This window comes from Crinia signifera, chromosome 5 (assembly GCF_055691185.1).
Source record: "Crinia signifera chromosome 5, ASM5569118v1, whole genome shotgun sequence".
Classification (NCBI taxonomy): domain Eukaryota; kingdom Metazoa; phylum Chordata; class Amphibia; order Anura; family Myobatrachidae; genus Crinia; species Crinia signifera.
The window spans coordinates 333,496,475-333,514,122 of record NC_139221.1 but is presented as its reverse complement, the minus strand read 5'-3'; the positions used below and the strand labels follow the sequence as shown (position 1 = coordinate 333,514,122).

Genomic DNA, 17,648 nt, shown 5'->3' with positions numbered 1-17,648 from the left:
GACACTGGTGTCCTGTTATTATTATTGAGGACTCGGGAGGCGCAGCCTCGTAGCCCCGCCCTCTTACAGAATTAGGCTCCGCCCACTTGCTGCTGTGGATCTCCAGGAATCGATGATACATGAGGTGGCTACCCTAGATGTACCACAGGAGGGCGGCGGAGAGCGGGATGTACCACAGGAGGCGGGGGATGTAGCACGGGAGGGGGCGGGGCAGGGAGCGGGCAATAGACAAGGGGGGCGGGGCAAGTAGCACAGGAGGGGGCGGGGAGCGCGCTGATGACGGATGTGCGGCCGCAATCACATGATCGCACCGAGCACAGGAGCCACCGCAGAGAGTGAGGCCCAGCTGCTGCCGGGACCGGGTCTGTCAGGTGAGCGGCTCTCAGCGTCTCATACACGGGGAGCTCTCCCTCATCCTCACAGCGTCACACCGCCGTCATCATACATGTGTCACAGCATTACCCCTCGTCATACATGTAACACTGCTGGGGTCATGTGATGTGCGGGTGCTGCTTATTATATAACTGTCATCACATGTCTGCCTACATACATGTGTCACAGCATTACCCCTCGTCATACATGTAACATTACTGGGGTCATGCGATGTGCGGGTGCTTATTATATAACTGTCATCACATGTCTGCCTACATACATGTGTCACAGCATTACCCCTCGTCATACATGTAACACTGCTGGGCTCATGTGATGTGCGGGTGCTGCTTATTATGTAACTGTCATCACATGTCTGCCTACATACATGTGTCACAGCATTACCCCTCGTCATACATGTAACACTGCTGGGGTCATGTGATGTGCGGGTTCTGCTTATTATGTAACTGTCATCACATGTCTGCCTACATACATGTGTCACTGCATTACCCCTCATCATACATGTAACACTACTGGGGTCATGCGATGTGCGGGTGCTTATTATGTAGCTTTCATCACATGTCTTACTACAAACATGTGTCACAGCATTACCCCTCGTCATACATGTAACACTGCTGGGGTCATGTAATGTGCGGGTGCTGCTTATTATGTAACTGTCATCACGTCTGCCTACATACATGTGTCACAGCATTACCCCTCGTCATACATGTAACACTGCTGGGGTCATGTGATGTGCGGGTGCTTATTATGTAACTGTCATCACATGTCTGCCTACATACATGTGTCACAGCATTACCCCTCGTCATACATGTAACACTGCTGGGCTCATGTGATGTGCGGGTTCTGCTTATTATGTAACTGTCATCACATGTCTGCCTACATACATGTGTCACTGCATTACCCCTCATCATACATGTAACACTACTGGGGTCATGCGATGTGCGGGTGCTTATTATGTAGCTTTCATCACATGTCTTACTACAAACATGTGTCACAGCATTACCCCTCGTCATACATGTAACACTGCTGGGGTCATGTAATGTGCGGGTGCTTATTATGTAACTGTCATCACACCACTGTCATCATACATGTGTCACAGCATTACCCCGCGTCATACATGTAACACTGCTGGGGTCATGTAATGTGCGGGTGCTTATTATGTAACTGTCATCACACCACTGTCATCATACATGTGTCACAGCATTACCCCTCATCATACATGTAACACTGCTGGGGTCATGTAATGTGCGGGCGCTTATTATGTAGCTTTCATCACATGTCTTACTACAAACATGTGTCACAGCATTACCCCTCGTCATACATGTAACACTGCTGGGGTCATGTGATGTGCGGGTGCTTATTATGTAACTGTCATCACACCACTGTCATCATATATGTGTCACAGCATTACCCCTCGTCATACATGTAACACTGCTGGGGTCATGTGATGTGCGGGTGCTTATTATGTAACTGTCATCACACCACTGTCATCATATATGTGTCACAGCATTACCCCTCGTCATACATGTAACACTGCTGGGGTCATGTGATGTGCCGGTGCTGCTTATTATGTAACTGTCATCACATGTCTGCCTACATACATGTGTCACCGCATTACCCCTCGTCATACATGTAACACTACTGGGGTCATGCGATGTGCGGGAGCTTATTATGTAGCTTTCATCACATGTCTTACTACAAACATGTGTCACAGCATTACCCCTCGTCATACATGTAACACTGCTGGGGTCATGTGATGTGCGGGTGCTGCTTATTATGTAACTGTCATCACACCACTGTCATCATACATGTGTCACAGCAATACCCCTCGTCATACATGTAACACTGCTGGGGTCATGTGATGTGCAGGTGCTGCTTATTATGTAACTGTCATCACATGTCTGCCTACATACGTGTGTCACCGCATTACCCCTTGTCATACATGTAACAATGCTGGGGTCATGTGATGTGCGGGTGCTTATTATGTAACTGTCATCACACCACTGTCATCATTCATGTGTCACAGCAATACCCCTCGTCATACATGTAACACTGCTGGGGTCATGTGATGTGCCGGTGCTGCTTATTATGTAACTGTCATCACATGTCTGCCTACATACATGTGTCACCGCATTACCCCTCGTCATACATGTAACACTACTGGGGTCATGCGATGTGCGGGCGCTTATTATGTAGCTTTCATCACATGTCTTACTACAAACGTGTCACAGCATTACCCCTCGTCATACATGTAACACTGCTGGGGTCAAGTGATGTGCGGGCGCTTATTATGTAGCTTTCATCACATGTCTTACTACAAACATGTGTCACAGCATTACCCCTCGTCATACATGTAACACTGCTGGGGTCATGTGATGTGCGGGTGCTTATTATGTAACTGTCATCACATGTCTGCCTACATACATGTGTCACCGCATTACCCCTCGTCATACATGTAACACTACTGGGGTCATGCGATGTGCGGGTTCTGCTTATTATGTAACTGTCATCACATGTCTGCCTACATACATGTGTCACTGCATTACCCCTCATCATACATGTAACACTACTGGGGTCATGCGATGTGCGGGTGCTTATTATGTAGCTTTCATCACATGTCTTACTACAAACATGTGTCACAGCATTACCCCTCGTCATACATGTAACACTGCTGGGTTCATGTTATGTGCGGGTGCTTATTATGTAACTGTCATCACACATGTGTCACAGCATTACCCCTCGTCATACATGTAACACTGCTGGGGTCATGTAATGTGCGGGTGCTTATTATGTAACTGTCATCACACCACTGTCATCATACATGTGTCACAGCAATACCCCTCGTCATACATGTAACACTGCTGGGGTCATGTAATGTGCGGGCGCTTATTATGTAGCTTTCATCACATGTCTTACTACAAACATGTGTCACAGCATTACCCCTCGTCATACATGTAACACTGCTGGGGTCATGTGATGTGCGGGTGCTTATTATGTAACTGTCATCACACCACTGTCATCATACATGTGTCACAGCATTACCCCTCGTCATACATGTAACACTGCTGGGGTCATGTAATGTGCGGGTGCTTATTATGTAACTGTCATCACACCACTGTCATCATACATGTGTCACAGCAATACCCCTCGTCATACATGTAACACTGCTGGGGTCATGTGATGTGCAGGTGCTGCTTATTATGTAACTGTCATCACATGTCTGCCTACATACGTGTGTCACCGCATTACCCCTTGTCATACATGTAACAATGCTGGGGTCATGTGATGTGCGGGTGCTTATTATGTAGCTTTCATCACATGTCTTACTACAAACATGTGTCACAGCATTACCCCTCATCATACATGTAACACTGTTGGGGTCATGTAATGTGCGGGTGCTTATTATGTAACTGTCATCACACCACTGTCATCATACGTGTGTCACCGCATTACCCCTCGTCATACATGTAACACTGCTGGGGTCATGTAATGTGCGGGTGCTGCTTATTATGTAACTGTCATCACATGTCTGCCTACATACATGTGTCACAGCATTACCCCTCGTCATACATGTAACACTGCTGGGCTCATGTGATGTGCGGGTGCTGCTTATTATGTAACTGTCATCACATGTCTGCCTACATACATGTGTCACAGCATTACCCCTCGTCATACATGTAACACTGCTGGGCTCATGTGATGTGCGGGTGCTGCTTATTATGTAACTGTCATCACATGTCTTCCTACATACATGTGTCACAGCATTACCCCTCGTCATACATGTAACACTGCTGGGGTCATGTGATGTGCGGGTTCTGCTTATTATGTAACTGTCATCACATGTCTGCCTACTCACATGTGTCACTTCATTACCCCTCATCATACATGTAACACTACTGGGGTCATGCGATGTGCGGGTGCTTATTATGTAGCTTTCATCACATGTCTTACTACAAACATGTGTCACAGCATTACCCCTCGTCATACATGTAACACTGCTGGGGTCATGTAATGTGCGGGTGCTTATTATGTAACTGTCATCACACCACTGTCATCATACATGTGTCACAGCATTACCCCGCGTCATACATGTAACACTGCTGGGGTCATGTAATGTGCGGGTGCTTATTATGTAACTGTCATCACACCACTGTCATCATACATGTGTCACAGCATTACCCCGCGTCATACACGTAACACTGCTGGGGTCATGTAATGTGCGGGCGCTTATTATGTAACTGTCATCACACCACTGTCATCATACATGTGTCACAGCATTACCCCTCATCATACATGTAACACTGCTGGGGTCATGTAATGTGCGGGCGCTTATTATGTAGCTTTCATCACATGTCTTACTACAAACATGTGTCACAGCATTACCCCTCGTCATACATGTAACACTGCTGGGGTCATGTGATGTGCGGGTGCTTATTATGTAACTGTCATCACACCACTGTCATCATATATGTGTCACAGCATTACCCCTCGTCATACATGTAACACTGCTGGGGTCATGTGATGTGCGGGTGCTTATTATGTAACTGTCATCACACCACTGTCATCATATATGTGTCACAGCATTACCCCTCGTCATACATGTAACACTGCTGGGGTCATGTGATGTGCCGGTGCTGCTTATTATGTAACTGTCATCACATGTCTGCCTACATACATGTGTCACCGCATTACCCCTCGTCATACATGTAACACTACTGGGGTCATGCGATGTGCGGGCGCTTATTATGTAGCTTTCATCACATGTCTTACTACAAACATGTGTCACAGCATTACCCCTCGTCATACATGTAACACTGCTGGGGTCATGTGATGTGCGGGTGCTGCTTATTATGTAACTGTCATCACACCACTGTCATCATACATGTGTCACAGCAATACCCCTCGTCATACATGTAACACTGCTGGGGTCATGTGATGTGCAGGTGCTGCTTATTATGTAACTGTCATCACATGTCTGCCTACATACGTGTGTCACCGCATTACCCCTTGTCATACATGTAACAATGCTGGGGTCATGTGATGTGCGGGTGCTTATTATGTAACTGTCATCACACCACTGTCATCATTCATGTGTCACAGCAATACCCCTCGTCATACATGTAACACTGCTGGCGTCATGTGATGTGCCGGTGCTGCTTATTATGTAACTGTCATCACATGTCTGCCTACATACATGTGTCACCGCATTACCCCTCGTCATACATGTAACACTACTGGGGTCATGCGATGTGCGGGCGCTTATTATGTAGCTTTCATCACATGTCTTACTACAAATATGTGTCACAGCATTATCCCTCGTCATACATGTAACACTGCTGGGGTCATGTGATGTGCGGGCGCTTATTATGTAGCTTTCATCACATGTCTTACTACAAACATGTGTCACAGCATTACCCGTCGTCATACATGTAACACTGCTGGGGTCATGTGATGTGCGGGTGCTTATTATGTAACTGTCATCACACCACTGTCATCATACATGTGTCACAGCATTACCCCTCGTCATACATGTAACACTGCTGGGGTCATGTGATGTGCAGGTGCTGCTTATTATGTAACTGTCATCACATGTCTGCCTACATACATGTGTCACCGCATTACCCCTCGTCATACATGTAACACTACTGGGGTCATGCGATGTGCGGGTTCTGCTTATTATGTAACTGTCATCACATGTCTGCCTACATACATGTGTCACTGCATTACCCCTCATCATACATGTAACACTACTGGGGTCATGCGATGTGCGGGTGCTTATTATGTAGCTTTCATCACATGTCTTACTACAAACATGTGTCACAGCATTACCCCTCGTCATACATGTAACACTGCTGGGGTCATGTAATGTGCGGGTGCTTATTATGTAACTGTCATCACACATGTGTCACAGCATTACCCCTCGTCATACATGTAACACTGCTGGGGTCATGTAATGTGCGGGTGCTTATTATGTAACTGTCATCACACCACTGTCATCATACATGTGTCACAGCATTACCCCGCGTCATACATGTAACACTGCTGGGGTCATGTAATGTGCGGGCGCTTATTATGTAGCTTTCATCACATGTCTTACTACAAACATGTGTCACAGCATTACCCCTCGTCATACATGTAACACTGCTGGGGTCATGTGATGTGCGGGTGCTTATTATGTAACTGTCATCACACCACTGTCATCATACATGTGTCACAGCATTACCCCTCGTCATACATGTAACACTGCTGGGGTCATGTAATGTGCGGGTGCTTATTATGTAACTGTCATCACACCACTGTCATCATACATGTGTCACAGCAATACCCCTCGTCATACATGTAACACTGCTGGGGTCATGTGATGTGCAGGTGCTGCTTATTATGTAACTGTCATCACATGTCTGCCTACATACGTGTGTCACCGCATTACCCCTTCTCATACATGTAACAATGCTGGGGTCATGTGATGTGCGGGTGCTTATTATGTAGCTTTCATCACATGTCTTACTACAAACATGTGTCACAGCATTACCCCTCATCATACATGTAACACTGTTGGGGTCATGTAATGTGCGGGTGCTTATTATGTAACTGTCATCACACCACTGTCATCATACGTGTGTCACCGCATTACCCCTCGTCATACATGTAACACTGCTGGGGTCATGTGATGTGCGGGTGCTTATTATGTAGCTTTCATCACATGTCTGCCTACATACATGTGTCACTGCATTACCCCTCATCATACATGTAACATTACTGGGATTCATGCGATGTGCGGGTGCTTATTATGTAGCTTTCATCACATGTCTGCCTACATACATGTGTCACAGCATTACCCCTCGTCATACATGTAACACTGCTGGGGTCATGTGATGTGCGGGTGCTTATTATGTAGCTTTCATCACATGTCTGCCTACATACATGTGTCACAGCGTTACCCCTCGTCATATATGTAACACTGCTGGGGTCATGCAATGTGCGGGTGCTTATTATGTAACTGTCATCACATGTATGCCTACATACATGTGTCACAGCATTACCCCTCATCATACATGTAACATTACTGGGGTTCATGCGATGTGCGGGTGCTTATTATGTAGCTTTCATCACATGTCTGCCTACATACATGTGTCACAGCATTACCCCTCGTCATACATGTAACACTGCTGGGATCATGTGATGTGCGGGTGCTTATTATGTAGCTTTCATCACATGTCTGCCTACTTACATGTGTCACAGCGTTACCCCTCGTCATATATGTAACACTGCTGGGGTCATGTGATGTGCGGGTGCTTATTATGTAGCTTTCATCACATGTCTGCCTACATACATGTGTCACTGCATTACCCCTCATCATACATGTAACATTACTGGGGTTCATGCGATGTGCGGGTGCTTATTATGTAGCTTTCATCACATGTCTGCCTACATACATGTGTCACAGCATTACCCCTCGTCATACATGTAACACTGCTGGGGTCATGTGATGTGCGGGTGCTTATTATGTAGCTTTCATCACATGTCTGCCTACATACATGTGTCACAGCGTTACCCCTCGTCATATATGTAACACTGCTGGGGTCATGCAATGTGCGGGTGCTTATTATGTAACTGTCATCACATGTATGCCTGCATACATGTGTCACAGCATTACCCCTCGTCATACATGTAACACTGCTGGGGTCATGTGATGTGCGGATGCTTATTATGTAACTGTCATCACATGTCTGCCTACATACATGTGTCACCGCATTACCCCTCGTCATACATGTAACACTGCTGGGGTAATGTGATGTGCGGGTGCTTATATAGCTATCATCACACCACTGTCATCATACATGTGTCACAGCATTACCCCTCGTCATACATGTAACACTGCTGGGGTCATGTAATGTGCGGGTGCTTATTATGTAACTGTCATCACACCACTGTCATCATACATGTGTCACAGCATTACCCCGCGTCATACATGTAACACTGCTGGGGTCATCTGATGTGCCGGTGCTTATTATGTAACTGTCATCACATGTATGCCTACATACATGTGTCACAGCATTACCCCTCGTCATACATGTAACACTGCTGGGGTCATGTGATGTGCGGGTGCTTATTATGTAACTGTCATCACACCACTGTCATCATATATGTGTCACAGCATTACCCCTCGTCATACATGTAACACTGCTGGGGTCATGTAATGTGCGGGTGCTTATTATGTAACTGTCATCACACCACTGTCATCATACATGTGTCACAGCATTACCCCTCGTCATACATGTAACACTGCTGGGGTCATGTGATGTGCCGGTGCTGCTTATTATGTAACTGTCATCACATGTCTGCCTACATACATGTGTCACCGCATTACCCCTCGTCATACATGTAACACTACTGGGGTCATGCGATGTGCGGGCGCTTATTATGTAGCTTTCATCACATGTCTTACTACAAACATGTGTCACAGCATTACCCCTCGTCATACATGTAACACTGCTGGGGTCATGTGATGTGCGGGTGCTGCTTATTATGTAACTGTCATCACACCACTGTCATCATACATGTGTCACAGCAATACCCCTCGTCATACATGTAACACTGCTGGGGTCATGTGATGTGCAGGTGCTGCTTATTATGTAACTGTCATCACATGTCTGCCTACATACGTGTGTCACCGCATTACCCCTTGTCATACATGTAACAATGCTGGGGTCATGTGATGTGCGGGTGCTTATTATGTAACTGTCATCACACCACTGTCATCATTCATGTGTCACAGCAATACCCCTCGTCATACATGTAACACTGCTGGCGTCATGTGATGTGCCGGTGCTGCTTATTATGTAACTGTCATCACATGTCTGCCTACATACATGTGTCACCGCATTACCCCTCGTCATACATGTAACACTACTGGGGTCATGCGATGTGCGGGCGCTTATTATGTAGCTTTCATCACATGTCTTACTACAAATATGTGTCACAGCTTTTTCCTTCGTCATACATGTAACACTGCTGGGGTCATGTGATGTGCGGGCGCTTATTATGTAGCTTTCATCACATGTCTTACTACAAACATGTGTCACAGCATTACCCGTCGTCATACATGTAACACTGCTGGGGTCATGTGATGTGCGGGTGCTTATTATGTAACTGTCATCACACCACTGTCATCATACATGTGTCACAGCATTACCCCTCGTCATACATGTAACACTGCTGGGTTCATGTGATGTGCAGGTGCTGCTTATTATGTAACTGTCATCACATGTCTGCCTACATACATGTGTCACCGCATTACCCCTCGTCATACATGTAACACTACTGGGGTCATGCGATGTGCGGGTTCTGCTTATTATGTAACTGTCATCACATGTCTGCCTACATACATGTGTCACTGCATTACCCCTCATCATACATGTAACACTACTGGGGTCATGCGATGTGCGGGTGCTTATTATGTAGCTTTCATCACATGTCTTACTACAAACATGTGTCACAGCATTACCCCTCGTCATACATGTAACACTGCTGGGTTCATGTAATGTGCGGGTGCTTATTATGTAACTGTCATCACACATGTGTCACAGCATTACCCCTCGTCATACATGTAACACTGCTGGGGTCATGTAATGTGCGGGTGCTTATTATGTAACTGTCATCACACCACTGTCATCATACATGTGTCACAGCATTACCCCGCGTCATACATGTAACACTGCTGGGGTCATGTAATGTGCGGGCGCTTATTATGTAGCTTTCATCACATGTCTTACTACAAACATGTGTCACAGCATTACCCCTCGTCATACATGTAACACTGCTGGGGTCATGTGATGTGCGGGTGCTTATTATGTAACTGTCATCACACCACTGTCATCATACATGTGTCACAGCATTACCCCTCGTCATACATGTAACACTGCTGGGGTCATGTAATGTGCGGGTGCTTATTATGTAACTGTCATCACACCACTGTCATCATACATGTGTCACAGCAATACCCCTCGTCATACATGTAACACTGCTGGGGTCATGTGATGTGCAGGTGCTGCTTATTATGTAACTGTCATCACATGTCTGCCTACATACGTGTGTCACCGCATTACCCCTTCTCATACATGTAACAATGCTGGGGTCATGTGATGTGCGGGTGCTTATTATGTAGCTTTCATCACATGTCTTACTACAAACATGTGTCACAGCATTACCCCTCATCATACATGTAACACTGTTGGGGTCATGTAATGTGCGGGTGCTTATTATGTAACTGTCATCACACCACTGTCATCATACGTGTGTCACCGCATTACCCCTCGTCATACATGTAACACTGCTGGGGTCATGTGATGTGCGGGTGCTTATTATGTAGCTTTCATCACATGTCTGCCTACATACATGTGTCACTGCATTACCCCTCATCATACATGTAACATTACTGGGGTTCATGCGATGTGCGGGTGCTTATTATGTAGCTTTCATCACATGTCTGCCTACATACATGTGTCACAGCGTTACCCCTCGTCATATATGTAACACTGCTGGGGTCATGCAATGTGCGGGTGCTTATTATGTAACTGTCATCACATGTATGCCTACATACATGTGTCACAGCATTACCCCTCGTCATACATGTAACACTGCTGGGGTCATGTGATGTGCGGATGCTTATTATGTAACTGTCATCACATGTCTGCCTACATACATGTGTCACCGCATTACCCCTCGTCATACATGTAACACTGCTGGGGTCATGTGATGTGCGGGTGCTTATTATGTAGCTTTCATCACATGTCTGCCTACATACATGTGTCACAGCATTACCCCTCGTCATACATGTAACACTGCTGGGATCATGTGATGTGCGGGTGCTTAATATGTAGCTTTCATCACATGTCTGCCTACTTACATGTGTCACAGCGTTACCCCTCGTCATATATGTAACACTGCTGGGGTCATGTGATGTGCGGGTGCTTATTATGTAGCTTTCATCACATGTCTGCCTACATACATGTGTCACTGCATTACCCCTCATCATACATGTAACATTACTGGGGTTCATGCGATGTGCGGGTGCTTATTATGTAGCTTTCATCACATGTCTGCCTACATACATGTGTCACAGCATTACCCCTCGTCATACATGTAACACTGCTGGGATCATGTGATGTGCGGGTGCTTATTATGTAGCTTTCATCACATGTCTGCCTACTTACATGTGTCACAGCGTTACCCCTCGTCATATATGTAACACTGCTGGGGTCATGTGATGTGCGGGTGCTTATTATGTAGCTTTCATCACATGTCTGCCTACATACATGTGTCACTGCATTACCCCTCATCATACATGTAACATTACTGGGGTTCATGCGATGTGCGGGTGCTTATTATGTAGCTTTCATCACATGTCTGCCTACATACATGTGTCACAGCATTACCCCTCGTCATACATGTAACACTGCTGGGGTCATGTGATGTGCGGGTGCTTATTATGTAGCTTTCATCACATGTCTGCCTACATACATGTGTCACAGCGTTACCCCTCGTCATATATGTAACACTGCTGGGGTCATGCAATGTGCGGGTGCTTATTATGTAACTGTCATCACATGTATGCCTGCATACATGTGTCACAGCATTACCCCTCGTCATACATGTAACACTGCTGGGGTCATGTGATGTGCGGATGCTTATTATGTAACTGTCATCACATGTCTGCCTACATACATGTGTCACCGCATTACCCCTCGTCATACATGTAACACTGCTGGGGTCATGTGATGTGCGGGTGCTTATATAGCTATCATCACACCACTGTCATCATACATGTGTCACAGCATTACCCTCTCGTCATACATATAACACTGCTGGGGTCATGTGATGTGCGGGTGCTTATTATGTAGCTTTCATCACACCACTGTCATCATACATGTGTCACAGCATTACCCCTCGTCATACATGTAACACTGCTCGGGTCATGTAATGTGCAGGCGCTTATTAGTTAACTGTCATCACACCACTGTCATCATACATGTGTCACAGCATTACCCCTCGTCATACATGTAACACTGCTGGGGTCATGTGATGTGCGGGTGCTTATTATGTAGCTTTCATCACATGTCTGCCTACATACATGTGTCACAGCATTTCCCCTCGTCATACATGTAAGACTGCTGGGGTCATGTAATGTGCGGGTGCTTATTAGGTAACTGTCATCACACCACTGTCATCATACATGTGTCACCGCATTACCCCGCGTCATACATGTAACACTGCTGGGGTCATGTGATGTGCGGGTGCTTATTATGTAACTGTCATCACATGTCTGCCTACATACATGTGTCACTGCATTACCCCTCATCATACATGTAACATTACTGGGGTTCATGCGATGTGCGGGTGCTTATTATGTAGCTTTCATCACGTCTTACTGCAAACATGTGTCACCGCATTACCCCTCGTCATCCATGTAACACTGCTGGGGGTCATGTGATGTGCGGGTGCTTATGTAGCTATCATCACACCGCTGTCATCATACATGTGTCACAGCATTACCCCTCGTCATACATGTAACACTGCTGGGGTCATGTGATGTGCGGGTGCTTATTATGTAACTGTCATCACATTTCTGCCTACATACATGTGTCACCGCATTACCCCTCGTCATACATGTAACACTGCTGGGGTCATGTGATGTGCGGGTGCTTATTATGTAACTGTCATCACATGTCTGCCTACATACATGTGTCACTGCATTACCCCTCATCATACATGTAACATTACTGGGGTTCATGCGATGTGCGGGTGCTTATTATGTAGCTTTCATCACGTCTTACTGCAAACATGTGTCACCGCATTACCCCTCGTCATACATGTAACACTGCTGGGGGTCATGTGATGTGCGGGTGCTTATGTAGCTATCATCACACCGCTGTCATCATACATGTGTCACAGCATTACCCCTCGTCATACATGTAACACTGCTGGGGTCATGTGATGTGCGGGTGCTTATTATGTAACTGTCATCACATTTCTGCCTACATACATGTGTCACCGCATTACCCCTCGTCATACATGTAACACTGCTGGGGTCATGTGATGTGCGGGTGCTTATTATGTAACTGTCATCACATGTCTGCCTACATACATGTGTCACCGCATTACCCCTCATCATACATGTAACATTACTGGGGTCATGCGATGTGCGGGTGCTTATGTAGCTATCATCACACCACTGTCATCATACATGTGTCACAGCATTACCCCTCGTCATACATGTAACACTGCTGGGGTCATGTGATGTTCGGGTGCTTATTATGTAACTGTCATCACATGTCTGCCTACATACATGTGTCACCGCATTACCCCTCATCATACATGTAACATTACTGGGGTCATGCGATGTGCGGGTGCTTATTATGTAGCTTTCATCACATGTCTTACTACAAACATGTCACAGCATTACCCCTCGTCATACATGTAACACTGCTGAGGTCATGTGATGTGCGGGTGCTTATGTAGCCATCATCACACCGCTGTCCTCATACATGTGTCACAGCATTACCCCTCGTCATACATGTAACTGCTGGGGTCATGTGATGTGTGGGTGCTTATTATGTAACTCTTCACAAGTCTGGGCACGGGGCAGGCTGACGCACACGGAATGGGTATGGGGGAGGGGTCAGCCTGGCGCATGGGGGAGGGGTCAGCCTGGCGCACAGATGAGGGGCACGAGGGAGGGGACTGACTGGTGCACAGGGAGGGGACAGTCTGGCACACATGGAAGGCGCAGGGGGGGGGGGGGGGTACAGAATGGGGGAGGGGCACTGGGGAGGGCACAGAGTGGTGCATGGGGGAGGGGACAGTCTGGCACACAGGGAAGGGGGAGGGGACAGCCTGGCGCACAGGGAAGGGGGAGGGGACAGCCTGGCGCACAGGGGGGACCAGATTTTAGTCTGAGAGTAATGATTGTGTTTTGCAGGGACTGGTTTATTTCGCATTACTGAGGATGTCACACGAGAAGAGCTTCCTGGTCACCGGGGATCCGTACTCTAATGTCCCCTATCCTGTCGGACAAGGTCCTGTGCAGGCACCCGGATATGGCCAGCCACCATACCCTAATGTTACCCCTTATCCCAATGCTGCACCGTACCCTCCTGAGGTCTCCTACCCGAACTCTGTCCCCTACCCCAACCAGCCACCATATCCTCCTGCCTATTCCACCGGTCCATATCCCAACCAACCGTACCCACAGCCAGCATACGGACAGGGCGGCTACCCTTCTGATCCCAGCGGTGAGTGTACGCACGTCTATGTCTGATTACCGGGTATTATTAGGTTCAGCAATCACACAGGTAACGAGGAGAGAGATGTAGAACAAACACTGTATTCTATAGAAGGGCACAAAGTGTAACACTAGTCCTCTTAGTAGGGGTATGAAAAGGTCGGAGGACGCGTTCCGCCACCCCTCGCGGGGCTCGCTGCTCTTGCCACGCTTTGGGGGGGGGGGTGCCTAAAACCTCATTGTATGTCATTATTGTATACCTAATGGCATTGTACACCCTATACAATATAAATAAAAGAGCACTGAATACATTACATAGGAAAATCGCATCGCACGGCCGTTACAATGGCGCATGCGATGCGATTTTCCTACTGTGCCGTACGTAAGAAAATTGGGCGCCGTGATAATACACAAGTACAATTGATTTCTCTACCGAGGAAATAATATTAAGGCTCAGCAAAATCAAAACAAATAACTCACCTGGGCCAGATGGGATTCATCCTAGGGTACTAATGGAATTAAGGGAGGAATTAGCTTCCCCTCTACATTATATCTTTGATAATTCACTATCATCAGGAAAGTTACCAAAATACTGGAGAATAGCAGAGGTAGTGCCATTATACAAAAAGGAAAAAAGGAGGATCCAGCTAATTACAGACCTGTGAGTTTAACATCAATAGTGGGTAAACTATTTGAAGGATTTTTAAGGGATGGTATCCAGGAATATTTAGGCCTTCATAGTTTACTCAGTAATAACCAGCATGGGTTCGTGAAAAATCGTTCATGCCAAACTAATCTACTTGGTTTCTATGAAGAGGTTAGCAAAAACCTTGATAATGGAAACGATGTAGATGTGATTTTCCTAGATTTTGCTAAAGCCTTCGACACCGAACCACACAAGAGGTTGATAAATAAAATGGAGGACATGGGATTAGGGGAAAATATCTGCAGATGGGTAGGGAACTGGCTGTGTAATAGAGAACAAAGAGTGGTCGTGAACGGTGCCGTATCTAATATGATACCAGTACTAAGTGGAGTGCCACAGGGTTCGGTTCTTGGGCCCATTTTATTTAACATTTTTATTAACGATATTGGGATGGGGTTACTCAGCAATGTATCCATCTTTGTGGACGATACAAAACTGTGCAGAGTTATTAAATCATCAGAAGATGTCACCACGCTTCAAAATGATCTTGACAATCTAGATGAGTGGGAAAACAGTGGAAGATGAGGTTCAATGTGAACAAATGCAAGGTCATGCACCTTGGGAGACATAACCAGTGTGCTAGTTATAACCTAAGCGGGGATGAATTGGGTAAATCAGTACTCGAAAAGGATCTAGGAGTCCAAATAGACAACAAACTGGGGTGTAGTGCTCAATGTAATATAGCAACAGAAAAGGCCAACAAAATTCTCGCATGAATTAAAAGGGGCATGGAAACTAGGGATTCAAAAGTAATTATGCCTCTGTACAAATCATTGGTTAGACCGCTCCTCAAATATGGAGTGCAGTTCTGGGCCCCGCACTATAAAAAGGACATCATAGAATTAGAAAAAATCCAAAGAAGAGCAACAAAGCTGATTAGGGGAATGGAGAATTTAAGCTACGAGGAGAGATTAAGCAATCTGGGACTATTTACACTAGAGAAGAGACGTTTAAGGGAGGGACATGCTTAACATGTACAAATATATCAGGGGCCAATATAAGGAACTGTCAAACACCCTTTTTTCTGCTAGAAAGGAATCTAGGACGCGAGGGCACGAGTTTAGATTAGAAGAAAAAAGATTTTGTTCATCTAGATTCTAGGAGAAAAAATTTCTTTACTTCTCTCTTCCTGGAGAAGTGGTGTCGGCAGACACTATAAATATGTTTAAAATGAGGTTGGATAAACATTTATTGGTTAAAAACATCCATGGGTACGAATAAGTAACATATCTGTCTTTAAAATATCGGATTAGCTACTATAAACATAGGTTGAACTAGATGGACGCAAGTCTTTATACAGCCTTATCTACTACGTATCCCCTCCTTTAGCTGCACAAGGCCTCCCTCAGATTTTCCTAGGACACACACAATCACCCACGCCTGGGGTACAGCAGAGGAGTCCATGCCTGGGGTACAGCAGCTGTATACACTCCACTAGCTACACGTTTCTCTTTCACTGGGAGAGCACAACCTGTCACACACTCACCCACTTCCCTTTTTACCCTCCAGCGCTCCTGAATGTGTCACATTTCTATTGGTTGAGTTTTTGCTATTGCTGCACATAGGCGCAGTAAGTTCTGTGAAAAGCTTGTTTGTTTTTTAAATTTTCTGGGAACCTGTCTGACCAATGGGCACCATTTAAGAATGTGCAGTGTCTCGCTAAAGGGGCCTATATATGGGGCGAGTCCCGGATGACACTGCTGAACGATCAAAGCAATGTAGATGGCTCAGCACTCAGCGATGTACAGCAATGTGTCAGCGCTGTGTGCTGAGCGATCGGTCAGGGCCAGTGTTCTCTGGTGGTCAGCGATAAGTAGACTTAATGCTGGATATTAATCACCGGGCGATAGCAATGTGTCAGCGCTGTGTGCTGAGCGATCTGTCAGGGCCAGTGTTCTCTGGTGGTCAGCGATAAGTAGACTTATTCATGCTGGATATTAATCACCGGGCGATAGCAATGTGTCAGCGCTGTGTGCTGAGCGATCTGTCAGGGCCAGTGTTCTCTGGTGGTCAGCGATAAGTAGACTTATTCATGCTGGATATTAATCACCGGGCGATAGCAATGTGTCAGCGCTGTGTGCTGAGCGATCTGTCAGGGCCAGTGTTCTCTGGTGGTCAGCGATAAGTAGACTTAATGCTGGATATTAATCACCGGGCGATAGCAATGTGTCAGCGCTGTGTGCTGAGCGATCTGTCAGGGCCAGTGTTCTCTGGTGGCCAGCGATAAGTAGACTTATTCATGCTGGATATTAATCACCGGGCGATAGC

At 46.2% G+C, this 17,648-nt stretch overlaps 1 protein-coding gene across 1 annotated transcript in view; it reads left to right on the top strand.

The window, feature by feature from the left end:
- Positions 1-232: 232 nt before the first annotated feature.
- The window catches only part of GRINA (glutamate ionotropic receptor NMDA type subunit associated protein 1), an 82,766-nt gene continuing 65,350 nt past the window's right edge, over positions 233-17,648 (top strand). The window contains exons 1-2 of the mRNA XM_083145061.1: positions 233-371; positions 14,372-14,684. Coding sequence (XP_083001187.1) covers positions 14,399-14,684 — 286 coding nt within the window. The 5' untranslated portion in view covers positions 233-371; positions 14,372-14,398. The remainder of the gene's footprint in view (positions 372-14,371; positions 14,685-17,648) is intronic.